We start from the raw sequence: 17,446 nt of genomic DNA on the forward strand, positions 1-17,446 counted from the left end.
CTACCAAGTGCATCAGAACTGGACTAAGATAGAGGACCACTTCCACGCTATTGTTAAGTACTACTGCCCTGCTGAGACAGGAAAAAGGATTTTCTCTACCCTCGCTTAGAAGATCCTCTCTTTACAGATAAACTATCTGCTGAAGAACTTGGATGCTAGAGCACTGCTTTTTCATTCTGGTTGGTAAGCCACCACAAGCAGAGGTCCTGAGCATAACTTACCACACACAGATTCTGGCAGCCGCCCCGCACAGGGGTTGGACTTCCCCTCACAAGGGTCTCGCTCTTTAAAAAGTTATAAAATAGTTATAAAACACCTTTATGTGACATTAATTGATGGGTAGAATGAACAAGAAAGAGAAGAGCTGTCTCAAGGCCAAGGGCTGCGTTTCAGCATCTCATTTGTAACATGACAGAGGGAGCAGCTGGGGGGAGGCTGTCTGCCTCTCGTCAACCCCAGAGGAAAGGACAGACAGATGGACACTCTCCAGAGAGCTGTCCTGGCATTATAAATGCCTCCGATATGGGGTAAGTAGATTTCTACCTCTGACCTGAACCTTTCCCCCATGGACCATCCTCACAAATCTTCCTCAAGAACTAGCAAAAATTGAAGTGACACAGTTGACCACCACAAGTGTTCTTTTCTTCTCTTTTTCCTCCTCCACATTTCAATCAAGATAGCTCTGCAGGAAAGGCAGAGGGATGAAGCAATGAGAATTGCAAACTGCTCTCCTATCCAGACTGAGACCCTCACATAACAGGAGTACAGTACAACCAACCTCAAGAACACAAAAATTATAAAATAGGCTCTAAAATAGTACAATTGGTTTAGAGAAATTATACAAAAGTTACTTTCTTATTTTCCTTCTGCTGCCTAAAGCTGCACAACTCATATTTTCTATCCATCCTCCAGAACTCGTGAGCTCCTCCCCCCCCCCCCACCTGAAAACTGAACTATTTCCCTAGTTTTCATGATACTAGAAAACTTATTTTAATGAAAAAGAAAAAAACAACAGGATCGGAAACCTCACAAAATAATTGCTACCACTTCAACCTATGCTTAGGTCCTTCACATTTCAAATAAGCAATGTAATGGGTTCTCCGCAAGCATTTCTTTAAATAAAAGGGATTCTAGGGTGCTTAATAGTAAGTCTGTGCTCAAACACTTGGTTGAAATGACGTATGAAGTCAGAAACTTCTATAGTTACAAAAGTGCATTGAAAGACTTGTTTTTGTTCTTCCCCTTGCATGTCTCCAGTGTCACACTACATGAGTTTCAGTGGATTCAAACCAGGACGAATTCAAGTAGATGTCATAAATTATTTTCCTTGTTTTATTTGACTTTAATTACTTCTTAACAACATTGCTGTTTGAAAATATTTCTCAATTGAGGGTGTTGGTTATGCCTAGGGCTGCTTGGCCCTTTTCCACCCAAATGCCCTTTCAACAGCCACCACAGCCTTTCCAAGCAAAATGAAATCTTCTGGAAGAACCTCTCTTTTTGTGTGTGTATGTGTGGAAATTGGTCTTTCTCAATGCTTTTTCCCTCCCTAGGATTCCAGAATTTTAGGTTGGCGTTTTTTTTTGCTCTGCTCTGGGAGGGAACAGAAACCAAGGTGGGCTCCAGCAGCACATGGAATAACACTGGGGTGCAGGCAGACCTTATTGCTAGCACGCAAACATTTTGCTGCTACCTGAAAAATCTGTAATTGATATATTTTTCCCCCCTCCTTTTAAGGAATCTCACCACAGTTATCATCAAAAATAATCACAGCATAATGCCCAATTCTCCCTAGAATCTACCAACTCTGTACTCAGCAGAGAGGGCAGGAGTGGAATTGCAGTCACTGAATACAAATCACACGAGTGTGCAGTGCAAACCCCTCAGTGCATGCATAGGCTGCACCTCTGCACCTGTTTCACCACAGGCACTTGTTCAGGCTTTGGACACAACTAGATCTTCTGGACACTAAACCCCTACGACTAAAATGTTACACTACCTATAAAAACAGCTTTGCATTATGCTGTGTCTGGTGTAAACCAAAACCTACCTGACACATTTGCTGACACATGTTCCGAGAGCAAAATAAAATACTTTAAATGCTGTCATCCTCCTCCACCTCTGCCTTAATATCTCTGTCCTGTAGCAAAATACATCCAACACATACCACAGAAAGATGGCCAAGCTCTGGTTTTAAGCAGGGATACTTAAAACAAAGCTCTTCCAATTACTTTGGTGCATTTTTCGTCTTCAACTCATAATGGAGTTGTTGTTTGGTTTGGGGTTTTTTTGCCTTTAACAATTAAATGCATTATATGCATTAGTCTTGCAGAGGTAAAAGGGAAATAGGCTATAGGAACATGAACAAAAAGATTGTCATCAAGAAGATGTTAAAATTCATTCAGGTTTGTTTCAATTAGTGTCTCCAAGGTGCAGGACCACAGGCCTTTGCATCCTTACTCAGTTCTTAGAAGTCCCAGCCCAAGTTATTTTGGTTTGGGGCTGTTTTTTAGGGTGGTGGTTTTGGGAGGTTTTTTTTTGTGGGGTTTTTTTGTTTGTTTGTTTGTTTTGGAAGTGAGAAAGAAAGAGAGCTACCTTTGTCCGAAAGAGGGAACAAAGATAGACCATCTGGGAGAACACACATTTTGTTCCTTTGTGATTTTGGCCTTCTCTGGGGCTTCTTGGGACAAAACCCATAGAGACATAACCAAGGAGACATAGAGGGATGAAACATGTTTGAGATGAGAACTGAGAGCAAGGGAAAGTCAGGGTGCAGCAAAGATATCAATAAGATAATGCAAGCTGGGCAGCACAAAGAGAAGACTGTCCTGATGTAGTCTGAGTCCCAGTACAGAAGGGTCAGAAACGAACCACCCTTCTACCAAGACAAACCAACAGCAACAAACAAAGAGGAATAATTACTGCCCATCCAGAACAGCCCAAACTGCTCAGATGAGGTCAAGTTAATAGGCGCTCTTCCCCATGACCCTACTGCATTTTACACTCCCCAGGGGCTATGTGATAAATGCTCACATAAAGGCCTACTCCTCCAAAATCCAGAGCCCTCCTACTACAAAACAGAAGGGAAAGGTTTAGGTGCCTATAGTCACACTGGTATTCCATGAGCTCAGGCTATGCTCCTGTAATAATTTCACTCACCGCATTTTTTTTCTATACTGGCTCCAGCTTCCCAAAACAGCCAACAGCAAGGCCAGAAGAACTTCACACCAGCACAAGAGACATCCAAGGCTAGAAGCAGTGCAGAAGGGAAGGGTGGTGCTGGAATCAATTTCTTTTGTCTTCAGCTGCCATGATTTCACACCTGAGAAGCATTTACTGCCAGGATCCAAGCAGCTGTAATTGGGCAGAGAAGGGGGTCCTATTTGTGCTGCTAATGATTCAATTTAGCAGGACAGCAATCAAACGCTTGACCTTTCCCAAAAATCCCATGAAGCAAATGCTCCACATGACATGGCTCCAGCATTATCTGCCAGTAACAGGTGCATGATTGCAATTAGAAGTGATCAGCTGTAGTGATCCAAGAAGTGATCCAAGTATTGTTGGAGATTCGTTTGCCACCTTTCCACCCAAACTCCCTTGAGCCTTACTAGCTCAGAAAGCACCAAATAACTCCCCTTGAATCATCCAGGTTGGAAAAAATCTTCAGGATCACCAAATCCAACCATCAATCTGATCTACCAAATCCTGCCACTAAACCCTTAGTGCCACATCCGCACGTCTTAAATACCTCCAGGGATGGGGACTCTACCATCGCCCTGAGCAGCCTGCTCCAATGCTTCAGCACAATCTTTGTAACAAAATTCTTCCTAATATCCAATACAAACCTCCCTCGGTGCAACTTGAGCCTGTTTCCTTGCATCCAGCTGTCATCTGAGAAAAGAGACTGACATCGTCCCCGCTGCTGTAGAGACCAACGAGGTCTCCCCTCACTCCAGACTAAACACAAATCTCACAGCTATTACTCAGAAATTGGATTGGCAACCACAACACCTCTCTGCACACTGGTAGATCTTAAACTTGGTGCTTGGTTTGTCCTGAGACCATTTCTCACCCCCAGCCCTAAATCAACTTCCGCCACGAACAATGCTGCTGGTTTGTGTCTACAACAGATTTATTCCCTATTCCAGCAGCTCGCACGCCTGTGCCTTCAAGGGGCAGTAGCTACTTTAGGCGAACGGTTCTTTCTGGTTTCTGGGAATAAAAGGCTGCCCTCCATAATCGGGGTATTGTTCTCCCTAAATGGACCCAGACTCTGTAAACACGCTCCTCTGCACGGCACTGGGAGGGCAGCTGCGTGTGCGTACGTACATGCAGGGAATGTGTCTTGCTCTAAAACCAGTAAATTATGTTAATTCATTTCCTCTGCCCAAGCAGCTGTAATAAACGTGGGGAAAGGAGGAGAAAAAGTAAACAGGAGTGAATTACAAAAAGGTGAGGGGGAGAGGTAACCTAATAACTCCACCAAATGTCTCCTTTGGGAAAGGACACAGAATTGCAGATCGGATGAGCTCCATGCAGCCCTCCCTTGGTCCCTATGGAGGAGTAAGTGCAACTGTAGCAATTTTTTATTATTATTTTTTTAAAATAAGGCTTCAGAGCCAGCCCATTTTCCAAGTTCAATCTTGGGAGCTGAGAATCAAGCCCCCAGCAGTGCCCTGATCCCAGTGAGCACGTCCCCGGGGGCTTTGCACACATGTGATGTGTGTGTGCCTCAGTGTTTGAGGCCAGTAGCAATAGTCAGAGCCTATTTGTAATTTTCTAACAGGAAAATAATTTCACTAAGCAAACTACCATGCTTTGACTCAAAACCCTGATTAGCACAGTTTGAAAACAGGGCAGCATACTGTTCTGGGAATTAACTTGCTTGACCCCTAGTCTATAATGGCACTCAAATAATCTGTGAGTCAGACGAAGTTGAAAAACTCTTGGAAGACCACACTGAAAGAATTTACTGGATTTATTGGATTTTCTAGGATAAAAGGAAAATAAGCCTCAAACTCCACTTAGCTAGTCTGTAGTCTTCAGAGAGGCAACCTTTTTCTCCCAGTGCTATGTAGAAGAGGAACATTATGCTGAGCTCTGGGTCTTTTTTGTTCCCCAGAAACTCTCAATAAATATTAATAATATTATAAACATACAAATTGTTTGTGAATAGTTCCTTGCTGCACTCTTACTCAGGATTAGTGGTAAAATACAGAATCAGTGAACGGACTCCCACCTCTATGAGCCTGCAATGCTCATCCCAATAGGGGTACCTTCTTGGTAAGAAAAGCCACAGATAATATTTCCAATTAAATATCCTGAGGCTATTGCCCATATATATCACTATCACAAACTATTGCTTGAAATTCTCCATACCCTCTGGTCTATCTCTGTTTGAGTAAGCAGGGAATCAAACAAAGCATTCTGCCTCAGTGCTACAAGCATGCTCTGGTCTAGATAAAGCCTTGCCCATCCCTACCTTAAACGTTTCCAGATAACAAATGTGGCAATTAGAAATAAACTGTCCAAAGCTTGTTCTCCTACATATGTAAATGTCTCCATAATGGGTTTACAACTCCTTGTCAATCAAACCTGTCAAGGAAAAGTAAACACCTGTCTGAGGCCATGATTAAGTGGAATGCTCCACTCTTATTAGGCCCTAACAAAATTAACCCCAGCAATACTGCATTTCTGATTGGTTGTGAAGACCAGGAGTGGGAAAGATAGTCATCTGCTCTGATCCCTTAATCTAGTTTCATATTAACTCCTGCAGATCATGATGAACCTTGCCTTGGCTTAATGCCACACTACGCAGGTCTGACACACAACCTGCTCTGATGAGGCTCCAGTTCCTGCTCTCTGGTAGGATTATTATTTCTGATCCTACTCACAGCCACTCAGCCACAACTACTGAACCTAAAAGGACTGTTACCTTTATAACTTGGAACAACACCTGACTCTGAATGCTTTGATATGAACGGACTTACTGGAGCAGCAAGACTGCTCTCCGTTTGCCGGTAGAGCTGGCAATAGCCCTCCCAGATCCCACTTTAAACGTGCCCTAAAATACATTAAGTACTTCTTAATATTACTCACCCAGCTAAACAGACACTGTGATTGCCACCAGGATATAGTGTTAATCTGGAGAAGAACATTAAAGAATTTGGTTCACCCAGAAGCAGAGGCTCAAAGTATTCCCTATCCCAAAGGTATCCAAAGTTTTAAGGGCTTTTAACCACCAATTTTACATCAACTGCTCAATGCTCAGCAAGCATGCAGCAACCCTGGAGAGGTATCCCATAATATCCAGAGGTTTGTCCTGTTATTCATTAACCTTTCCATCCTTGACATACAGTTCATACACCTGCAAGTTCTCTGACACTTGTCACTGCTTAACCAGTGTTAACAGATTGGGTTAGGTGAGAATGAAAACAGCTTCCTCAATTACTCCAAGTCACAGAAATCTGTTAGTCAAGAAGGAGAAAAAGAAATCAGTTCATAGTGCCCCAGGGTCTGTAGCAGCCTAACTCCTCTAGTCGGCCTGCTTCTGCTCTGAGGGGCTGAGTAATTGCTTCTTCCCCTTCCTTTGGAGTTGATTTGGCTTCACCCCAACCACATGTCTAGAAAACAGAAGATTTAAATTCATAAAGAGTAACAGGAAAATACTAACAATTATAATAAAAGCCTCCTTTTGCAACAGGATGCTTCTGCTTCAAGTCACATGGTGGCCAAAAGTCAATCAGGTACTTCACCAGATTTATAATGAGATGGGGTATCTGGGAGGACACAAAGGAAAAGGGAAATACAGGGCAGATTTGGAATAGCTGCATCTCACCATCCTGATCACGCACACAGGCTGCCCGTTCAAGTCTCTCTTTCAACACTTGGCCTCACAGGGACTCAAGAGCTTCAGCACTGTAGTTCAGACTAAATTGCCTCCCAGATGCTGGCTAATGCTTAGATTTCCCTCCATGACCTCTTCCAACTTTTTTCCCTCCTGGACATCTTGTTCTGGACAGAACTGGGAGGTGCACAGCTGCCACTGGTAATCAGTACAAGGCGGTACCAAATTCCTACACCCATCAGTTCACCAGGCATGCTTGAGCCAACCCAGCACAGAGAATAGGAATTAATTTGCAAAACAGGCAAATTATTAAAATCAACATTTCTGCATTTGTCTATTCCTGTACTTTTGTTTAATATGCACAAATACAGCTCCTAAAGTAATCATTGAAGGTGATACAACCCAAGAGGCACTTCAGTTGTGACAATCCTTGTGTTATTCACTTCTCAGCCACCTGACAGGATACCCAAGACTGTGTCAGCTGTTCTTGAAATACATTTACCAGACACGAAGAGCAGTGATTCGGGATCTTTACAAACTAGAAGCCATTTGTGCTCTTATGCAGGAGAGGCTGGGAATAGAGGCGCAGCAGTCCCGAGAAACATTAACCTTCTGTGGGAAGCCTCTGTTCCCAATTTACATTTTTCTTCCCTTAGCAAAGCTCAAAATTAAGTTTGAACACTTAATGGAAGAAGTAGCCTGGAGTTATTGGCTGAAATTCTTCCTGAAAATCGGGGTGGTTGGGATGAAATAAGAACTTCAGGTTATTCACAGCACTGCTGGATACTGTGTTTCTACTGCAATACAATGGGGAGACTGTGTAATGAGGGCAAGCAATCAAGCTCCAAGCAGCCCGTTTATTTGACTCAGAAAGGGGAAAAGAGAAAAAAAAAAAAATCCAAGATGTGAAAGGATTCAGCAGCAGTCGGCATATATTAACTTGTTAAATAACACTTAGGCCAGTTGTCAGCTCCTCCACACCTAGCAACCCAGCCTGCAGAATGGCACCCATTCTTCGCGGATAAAACCCAAAGTTAAAGCGATGAATTTCCAAGTTGCTTTCAGCCTCCGCTGTGCACACTCCAGTTGCCAGCCTGAGCCTGCAGCAGGCAGAATCTGCGTGTTACTGGGAGAAAAAAATCCAGCTGAGCTGTCCCATTGAGCAAGCAAGTGGAAGAATCCAAAATCCTGCCCCTAGCCCACCACTGACAACAGCGGGGATCAGCCCAGCAGTCAATATCACGTATTATCTGTGCAGGTCATCCTTAAGAGATGGATTCAAAGCCCATGGGAGCGAGGAGGAGTCACAGCACAAATGCTCACAGGCTCTAAATCAGGTCCTAACCTGTTCCACCTGGCATGGGCTGCATCTGCTTATCTCATCCAGCATTAGGGCAGCAGGATCAGGCTGCCCTGAGCAAGTTTCTTTCTTTTATCATAGTACCACGGCAGATAGAAATGAGTGCCAGGTTCAATAAGCTTGCAAAAATCTTTGCAACTTGCACATTTACACTACTCTTCAGAAAGTTCCCTTCTATGAACAAAAGCATTCATAAAAAGTTTGGTGCAAAATATGAGGACAGGTCAACCCAACTAAAAACACAGGCGTTGCTTATATTACACAACGCTCCAAGGGAAGACTGATTACAGAGAGCAAGAAAAGGGATAGAAATCCAAATTAAATGTCCAAAACAAGATCAAATGCATTTCAGCTTGAGCAGCTCACCAGAAAACACAGGAAGAAGGCAGATGAAAGACCAACTCTTTGAAACAAGACAAAATGAGGGGGTTAACAAAATGAAAGGGAGAAAGGAACATTGCCACCAACACTTGTAATGCAGGGATACATTTGCACGGTCCCTTTGAACAGCACAATTCTACAGGTTGCTGCAGACACAAGCAGGAGTTTCACATCTTAGGAAAACCAGAAAGCTGCACAGATTCCTCTCTCACTGAATAAACAAAGCTGTGACCAAAGGGTTTTGATGTTTTATTTTCTGATTTCAGATAGGCAGAAGAAGACTCCTGTATTATTGTTTTCCCACTTTGGTAGAAATGTTTCCTCTTTTCCAGTAAATAATCCAAAATACACAGTCAAGGCAGAGGCCATGCAGATCCCAGCCCATTGCACAGCAGTAGTACACCCACTGGAAAGGAACGATCAGCTTCACCAGCAAAAAAGTAGGTACCAACTTCCTAGCAAGTGTCACTTTTGCTTTTTTGGCTTTTTTTGAACAACGTTTTCTTACGAAAGAACTGACTTTTCTGTGTTTTCTCAAGCACAGCCTCATGGCACGTAAAATTTTCTTCTGTGGACAAGTCTGGCTTTGGAACTGAGCTGCTTCCAGGTGCATCACAGAACAGACGAATGTGAATTTGCCGCTTGCGTCCTTTAATGAAGGTCAAAGCAGCACACGTACTTCAAAAACAAAGTTATAAAAATGTTAAGGAAAATCCACATGTACTTGAGCCATTTGCTGAGTTCTGTAATATTCCTTAAAAAATAAAAAAAATAAAAAAAAAATCTAATTTTCCAGTACGACACATGCTGTACTTTATGTTCAAACTCAGCCACAATTTAAAGAGACCGACGGTCTTGGAAGAAGGGAGGAACTACAGCTTAAAAAAATAACCAGGATTTTTGTAGATTGTCTTGTTGGCTTTCAGTACAAGTCGTGATGACAGATTATTCACAAGCAAGCTCCCTAAGAGCCTGGCCCAAAAAAGACACCAAACTTAACCAGGAAATCTGCAGCGACTTACGTAAAATTTGGATCAGACTGTGGATCTGAATGCGCTTCTCTTTCACAAGTAAAGAATTACCCAATTATTATACCTGATAACAACACTGGAGTAGGAATAAAGGAGACAGTAAACAGAAGCCAACAGCCATCTCTTATATTATCATTATCTTCTCCGCATTAAATACCGTTCACTCTTATTTAACCTTCCCTAACTTTGTGGTTTATATATCAAGTACTCAGCTTCCAAGAAATAACAATAATAATAAACGCAACCACAAACTTTCTAGTATCCCATTCCCTTTTCTCCAGTGCTTAGCAAAAAAGGCAAACAGCATTATTTCTGTTATGTTGAGTTTTAATGTAGTCCCAACACCTTCCCCGTAAAGCAGGAACCAACCAGACTTGGAAGCCAAGTGGCGCAGAGAGAAGCACAAGAGTAGAAAGTAATTAAGGTCCCGCTCTTCCCCTCCCTACGCAAGGCACCGAAAATGAAATCAACATCCAAACTAATTAGTTTCCAGCAGAATATCAGTTTACTCGCTAACAGGAGGGTTGTCACTGCTCTTACCAAAAACTTCTAAACATACCGTACAAAATCTTGCTTAAGCCACGGGACCAAGCCAGGCACATCCCAATGTGACCATATACGGTAACCAAAGTGAATCGGATGGCAACTTGACAGATTTGGAACAAATATTGCGTCGTGTGTCACTGAGTTAACACCAGCGGGAAAATATCAGATTGTATTACCTGTATCCGACCGGAGGTGTGGAGTGGTTGGAGCCACATTGCTGCAGGACATAGTCACCAAGGGTTAGTGACCCAAGATGGCATTCATCCCCGAGGAGGAGGGTTTTTATGCCCAGTATAGGGCTGTGCAGAGGGCAGGGAATGGAGCGACATGAGGGACGAGCCACTGGCCCTGCATCATTCTCCCAGGTTAAGGGCTGACGTAGCTGGGGCTGCTGGCAGAAAGGCTGGAGCTGTCACCCTGTGCCTCGGCTGCCAGCCAGGAGGGATATTCCCCCACTGAGAGCAGGTTATGTGCTCAAAGGGTGGGTTTTGTGCACACAGAAGTTCCTGTGTTCACCCAGTAGGGAACGGAGGAGTGTAGAGGTTCACCCAAACAGCTCCCAAGGAGCAACCACTGAGTACAGGCTCCTTCCAGAGGGTCCTCAGACTGGATTAAGATTGGTCTCTGGGGCATTTATTCCAGATTAACTATTTTGAAAGGGTTATTCCAGTATAGACAAGCCCTTAGCCAAAGTCTTTAAATTTCAGTACTGGAAAATATGGGTTCAGACCTTGACAGAACTACCTCATCCTTCATCCTTTCAGACAGAATAAGTTCCACACCCGATCCTCTAAAATAAAGTCCTGCTCTTGATACTTATCTTGCTGCTTTCTTAAGAGTTTATGTTGGTTACCTAAGAAATCCCCTATTTCACTATTTTGTGTGTGGATGATGAGACACAACAGGTCGCAAATGTGCAAGAAGGGACAGAGCCAGAGGGCACAGCTCCCAGCCTGGGAAAAAGCTGCAGCATTGGCCCTATCAGGCAGCCCTGTGGGTTCCTTCACCTTAAAAGGCACCACCTAAATACAGAGGTAAAAATACTGTAAGGCAACATTAATGCAAGACTGCAGATGAGCTGCCAGGGAATAGCAAGACTACACTGGATGGGCAACTTACCTCTGCCCCCTTGTGCAAATGCACTTTGGTACAGCCCTTACCCATTGCAGGACACACAACCAACATCCTAATTCAAAATCTCCTCTCGCCTAAAAAAAGAGAAGGGCCAATGCTTTCAATCAGAGCCTTCTGAGCCACCTTCCTCGCCTGAGCACCTCTTGACAACTCAGGTTAGGAAATGCTGGCACACTTTGTGCCACGCGTGTACAATTTGCATTTGGGACAGGGCTACTAAAGGCTGTTTGGCCGAAACAAAGAGCCCTTCTCCCTCCAGATAAAAATCTTAGGCTGAGAAACGACCGATAGACTCAAGCAGGTGACACCTACCCACCTCCAAACGCACCACATGATACACTTGGAAAAAATCTGCGGGCACATTCATGGCAGGACACGTTTTTACAAGAATCTGAAGTTATCCCAAAGTAAACAACCAATAATCAGTGATGATTAGCCGCCCAAAATGCAGCTGCAATGTGCCAGAGATGTGCCACCTCTGCTCATGTACACGTTTGATCCTTCATCTGCACCCATCGCTCTCTGAATACTCTCAGTTTCAAAGAGAGGCAGAGCAGGATTGTAATGGTAAGGCCATGGCTCTGTTTTTACCACATTTACACTTCTTTTTTCTCTTCCTCCCTCATTACAGCCGATGAGTGAATGATGTTTTTCATGGGTTTGGCCCTGGATTTATACTCTTATTTCATTTTAAACAACCCACACCACCTCTCCATCCACACACAAGATGGTTTTTCCGGCTCTGAATAGAGCGAGTTGAACCAACCCAATCACTATTGCGACCCTGTTAATATTGCCTTAAAAAAAAAAATAAATAAAAAAATAAAAACCTTTTCCATAGGAAAAACAACGATGTTCTGAAATTAACGCTGTTAATTGTCTGGCTCTTCTTCACACGACAGCAGCCCGCAGTCAATCGCACCGCATTTTCCAGAGGCAATAAAAGAATACGAGCAAGACAAGTGCAAACAGCATCGAAACGGGGGCTGCCAGGAAAGCAGCCGACACTCCGCTCCCAACAGAGACAAAACTTCTTTTGTCTTCTTCTGCCCACTTCAGATTTTTTTCGGAACTCCACCAACTCCTCAAGTCTACAGCAATAACCTACATCCATGAGGTCGTCTTATTTCATACGCCGCTGCCTACAACTTCAACGGAGTCTACATTATAGACCTGGCTGGGAACTCAGTCTGCAGGGCTCTGAGCCTATATGCACTGTTTTCTTTTTCATTCAGCTTCCAGCTGATCATTTTATAGTGCTTCTGCCTCTATAAAATATTTGCTTGGGAGCCAGTGCGAAGATGGAAAAAAAAGCAAAGCACTAATCGAGCCTTGGGTTTGTAGAGCAATGCTCCCTCCCCATCCCTTTGGTTTTATTTTTGGCAAATTATGGCCCTAACAAAGCACAAGTTTTAAGATCTTTTCATTGCATCAGGCGATTTAAAGCTCTTTCACCAATTCATGCAACTCCAGTACTCATTCACTCAACTCCAACACTCATCCGCACAACTCCGATCCTCTTGGGACGTGCAGCTGAAGCAATCTACATCCTAAAGCCACGCACCCATTCTGCTGGAACAATGCAACCCCTCCTTTGTGAGCGGTGGTTTCCCATTCAGACAGCACCCACCAAGGTATGAGGCAGGGAAAAAGGCAGCCTTCCCTGCTCTGACCCCACACTCGGGTTAAGGCACCTTCCCACTCCCAGGTCAATGCATTTGGTAACCTGTGTATTGAAACCCGACTGACTGCCGGAGCCCCAGTTCTTAAATGTTCTCACTATCAGGAGCTGTCATTTGTCTGTCACCAGGAAGGTTAATGGATGTGTTTGTTACATTTGCTGGTGGGAATACACGGCGCAGGGGCTGGGGGGGATTACAAGAGGGGAGAGGTATTTCTGATCCACGGAGGAATGCAGCTGCTCTCCTTTAAAATTAAACGGGATGCATGAGGAAAGTCCCATGCGAGCCCACCTGCGACCACAGCACCAAATCCACGCTGCACCCAGCAGCACCAAGAGACAGCAATGGAGCACGTGTGCATGGCAAGGCAGCAAGCAGGAGGGCTCGAGCTGCTCGGTCCTTACCTCTCGCTGAGTCCGAGAGCGCGACGATCCCTGCGAGCAGGAGCGCCAGCTGCAATCCCATGGTGAAAAGCGGATCCCTGGGAGCTGTACGGGCTGCCGTCCTCGGAGCTGCAGGAAAGGGAGCGGAGCGATTACGGGGGGAAATAAGCAAACAGCTCACAAGTTTGCAGAGTTTTAAGGGCTGTTGCAGAAACGCAAGAGCAGGAAGAGTAAACGCAACAGCAGCGTGTTTGTAATTCATTCCTTGGCGCTCAGCAAGCAAAACTTTGCCCTCCGCTCTGCTTCAGCCTGATATAAATCAGGGACCCACTGAGGCCAGCACGCTGCTCTAAGTTTACAGTTAATGCATAATTCTCCGGTATCCCGCACAGAACCAGTCTGGAAGGCAAACAAAACGCGAGCAAAAACGACCGTAAACCAAGATTTCAGGTTAACAATTTGCGGAGGAACTCGGATGAGAGAGAGGGGGAGCGCTGCCTCCACAGCCCAACAGACTCCGTGCCCCGGCCCCGCTCTGCCCCGGGAACACGCGCTCCTCCAGCACGGATCATCGCTTTCTGAGCATCGCTTTCCTACTTTCCAACCCCCCCACTCATTTCCTTGAGCACCAGAGGTGTGTCCCAAAGCCAAACCCCATGAAACCCACCACCTTCGGGCGATGCCCTCGCAGCGATACGCCGGGGCAGATCGGCTTGACGCTCGTTACTCCCCGCTCCCCTCTTCACACTCTCACTTTCTAAGCACTGTCTGTATTCCTCACCCTCGTAAAGCTCCCGCTGAGACTCCCCAGTGCCCCCAGGATGCACAACGCACCGCATCCAACCATCGGCTGCCCCATAGGGAGCTCGTAGGGGCGGGTTAAGAGGAGGGGTGGGGGGCAAGCGGGAAAGAGGGTTAGAAGCAGAAATTAGAAGCCGGGGGCGCACGGGGAATGATGCCGCCAGGTGCGCCCGTAGCCCAGGTGGGGGTATCCCAACCCACCCCGCTCCATGGGGGGGTCCGCACTTACCTTGGCCGCTGCCGGCTCTCAGCAACGAGCGCTGTCGCCCATCCCCGCAGCTCTCCGCCTCATGCCCTCCTGCCGCGGCCCCCGGCCGGGCTCTCCGTCGCCGCCCTCTACCTCATCGCACCCCCCCCGGGACCGGGGGCTGCTTTGGGTTGAGCCCTCTCGAGCGGACACGGCACCCCCGGATCGGTTTGCCACACCGGTGAGAGGGGTTAATGGGAGAGAAGCGGGGGACGGGTGGGGAGGAGGGGGGTTATAATTCTCACAGCTTCTCGGGGTGGGGTGGGGTGAGTGTGTGTGTGTGTGTGTGTGTGTGTGTGTGTGTGTGTGTATGTGTGCGTGTGCGAGGAGGGACAGCGGGGACCTGCCGGAGCCCCGGGGGCTGCCGCCGCGGGATGCCCGGTGGTGCCGTCCCGAGCCGGAATCCCGTTTAAGGAGAGATGGGAGGAGGGGAAAGGGGTTGGGGAGTCGGGGCGAGAAGGAGGAAAAGGGGGAGGGGAAGGGGGGGGCGAAGAGAAACGGGCGATCGAGCAACTTTCCCTGCAGGGCTTTGTGGCGGCGGGGGCCGAGCCGAGGAGGGCGGCCCGGCACCGCCCAGCTCCAAACTTCGCTCCAATCCCCGGCAGCCCCCGCCCTCCCCGCCGCTCCCCTTAACCCTTAGCGGCGAGGCGGGCGCCCCGCGGTCCCCGAACCCCGTCCCGGAGCTTCCGAGTTTCCTCCCGGCTCCGCGCATCTCCGCGGCCCCACCGTGCGCAGCCGCCACGGGCATCCGCGGGTGGACGTCCCCATAGGGGAAGCAGGGACGTGGCGGGGGGACGTTGGGCCACGTGCCGCCCATAGGCTGCGTGTCCAGCTCAGCTCTCGGATACGGTTCGTCTCGGGAAGAGATCAAACGAGCTGGAAAATAGGCTGTTGGGATGTCTTTTCTTGAGATGAGCTGCTCCAATTCGGCTCCTAACATTTCGGGGAAAAAAAAAACTCCTTTCTCCGAGAGTGGTGATGGATTGGCACTGGCTTCCCAGAGTGGGGGGGGGGGGGGGGGGGAAGTTGTCACTCGCTGGAGCTATTCAAGTACCGTGGAGATGTGGCACTGAGGGACACAGCTCAGTGGGCAATACTGGTGGCTTCCTAAACCTTTGTTGCCTAAACAGCTCCTCTTTTGTATCAGGAGAGAGAAACGTTTGTTGACATTATTTAGAATCATTTAAGTTGGAAGAGGTTCCTAAAGGCCATCTAGTCCAACTCTCCTGCAATAAACAGGGACGCCTACAGCTCCATCAGGTGCTCAGAGCCCCATCCAGCCTGACCTTGAACGTCCCCATGGATTGGGCACCCTCCTTCTGCCACATCTCTGGGCAACCTGTGCCAGTCCCTCACCACCGCCACTCTAAAAGCCTTATTCCTTATATCTAACTTACATCTCCCCTCTTTTAGTTTGAAACCACTTCCCTTTGTCCCATCACAGCAGACCCTGCTGAAGAGCCTGTGCCCTTCTTTCTTATAGGCCCCCTTTAGATACTGAAAGGCTGCTATCAGGTCTCTCAGATTTACCAGATCTCGTTTGCTGTTCTCCAGCACAAAGGCCTCTCCCAAGGCAAAGCTATCTCAGTGCCCAATGTGGTGTGCAGCCAGAGAATCCCTACAGCCAGGCAGGGAAACAGCCCAAACCCACCTTATCTGTTCTGTTAGGATTATGAAATCACACCCTCTGTTATTGTTGTTACTAAATGCCTTTACTCAGCGGTTCCAGACAGCATTAAATCTGGATATACAAAATCAATGTGAAAAACACTCAAGACTAAACATATAAACCCCCTGAGCCAGAAACAAACAAAGTGGCTGACAATATCATTTTTATTTATTTTACATATTTTTACCATCGTTTTTATTATTAAAGTTCATCATATGAGAAATCCCAGATGGACTGCTCCTCATGTCAGGCAATAACTTCAGCCTCATTGACTTCAAAGGCAGCGTTGACTGATTCAAACCTCCAGGACTTGACCTACATGGTTGTGTTTGTGCCATGGGTCCTGATAAAGTTGCTTTAAGTTGCACAAGATGAGATCTACAACTAGAGGATAATCTATTGAACGCTTCTTGGTTACATTTCCTGTCCATTTTACTGTGAAGGAGGCAAGGATTTCTCCCAAGGACATCACCATTTATTATCTGGTCCTAAAATATTTACACAACATTCTGTTCCCATGCACACTGAAGTCTAAAGCATTTTCAGCTCAGAGGAAAAATAACTATGGATGGATCCACTCCTACGTCCTTATTTTCTTATTGAAAAGTTTCATGTGTTCCCACATCTCCTGGTCTCCCAGTGCATCCCAACCTATCTAGTGCCTGATTTAGTGCGTGGCAACCCTGCCCAAGGCAGGGGGTTGGAAGTAGAAGATCTCTGAGGTCCCTTCCAACCCAAGCCATTCTATGGTTCTGTGATCCTACAATCAATAAAACAGCAGAATGCCTCCTGCAGCCTTTCCCATTGGGATGTTCTGAGAGATGGAGTATAGGACTGGTAGAACAGAAGATTTTCAGAAGCATCCAGGTACCTGAAGATTCCCCTTAGACCTCCGTCTTTGGGCATCCAGAAACTTTTTAAGGATCTGACCACTGCAAATGCTGTAAAGGGACATTCTCTGTAAAGAGACAGGGAACAAAGCCCACAGTTTACAAACCCCAGGCTAAAATAACCAGGGAACCACCCCTACTGACTCCCAGATGTCTGTACATTTCTTACTTTCTTGTTCAGAGCTTTGGGAGTGCCCCAAAGACATCCTGAAACCAGGCCACAAGCTTCATCCATCTTTTTCACTATACAGCTGTAGAGAAATAAATGTAAAACATTGATACAACAAAAATAATTAATATTCCTGAAACAGCTCCTACTTTATCAGAAACAAAATCTCATGCCATTTTCCCAACACTTCCACCTAAATAAGGAAACATGCCGAGCTCTGTTTTTCTGGGCTGGCTGTAATTTGCAGGATGATTGAGTAGGCTGAAATTCAACAGCCCCGCTTTGCTCCCGCACCCCACAGTCAGC

The 17,446-nt window shown here is 46.2% G+C and overlaps 1 protein-coding gene across 1 annotated transcript in view; it reads right to left on the reverse strand.

The window, feature by feature from the left end:
* Positions 1-14,896, reverse strand: part of FGFRL1 (fibroblast growth factor receptor like 1) — a 170,225-nt gene extending 155,329 nt beyond the window's left edge. The window contains exons 1-2 of the mRNA XM_031588241.2: positions 14,395-14,896; positions 13,386-13,493 (exon numbers count right to left, since the gene is read on the reverse strand). Of these exons, the coding sequence (XP_031444101.2) occupies positions 13,386-13,446 (61 nt within the window). The 5' untranslated portion in view covers positions 13,447-13,493; positions 14,395-14,896. The remainder of the gene's footprint in view (positions 1-13,385; positions 13,494-14,394) is intronic.
* Between the last annotated feature and the right edge of the window lie 2,550 nt (positions 14,897-17,446).

Source organism: Phasianus colchicus, chromosome 4 (assembly GCF_987193195.1).
Source record: "Phasianus colchicus chromosome 4, bPhaCol1.hap1.1, whole genome shotgun sequence".
Classification (NCBI taxonomy): domain Eukaryota; kingdom Metazoa; phylum Chordata; class Aves; order Galliformes; family Phasianidae; genus Phasianus; species Phasianus colchicus.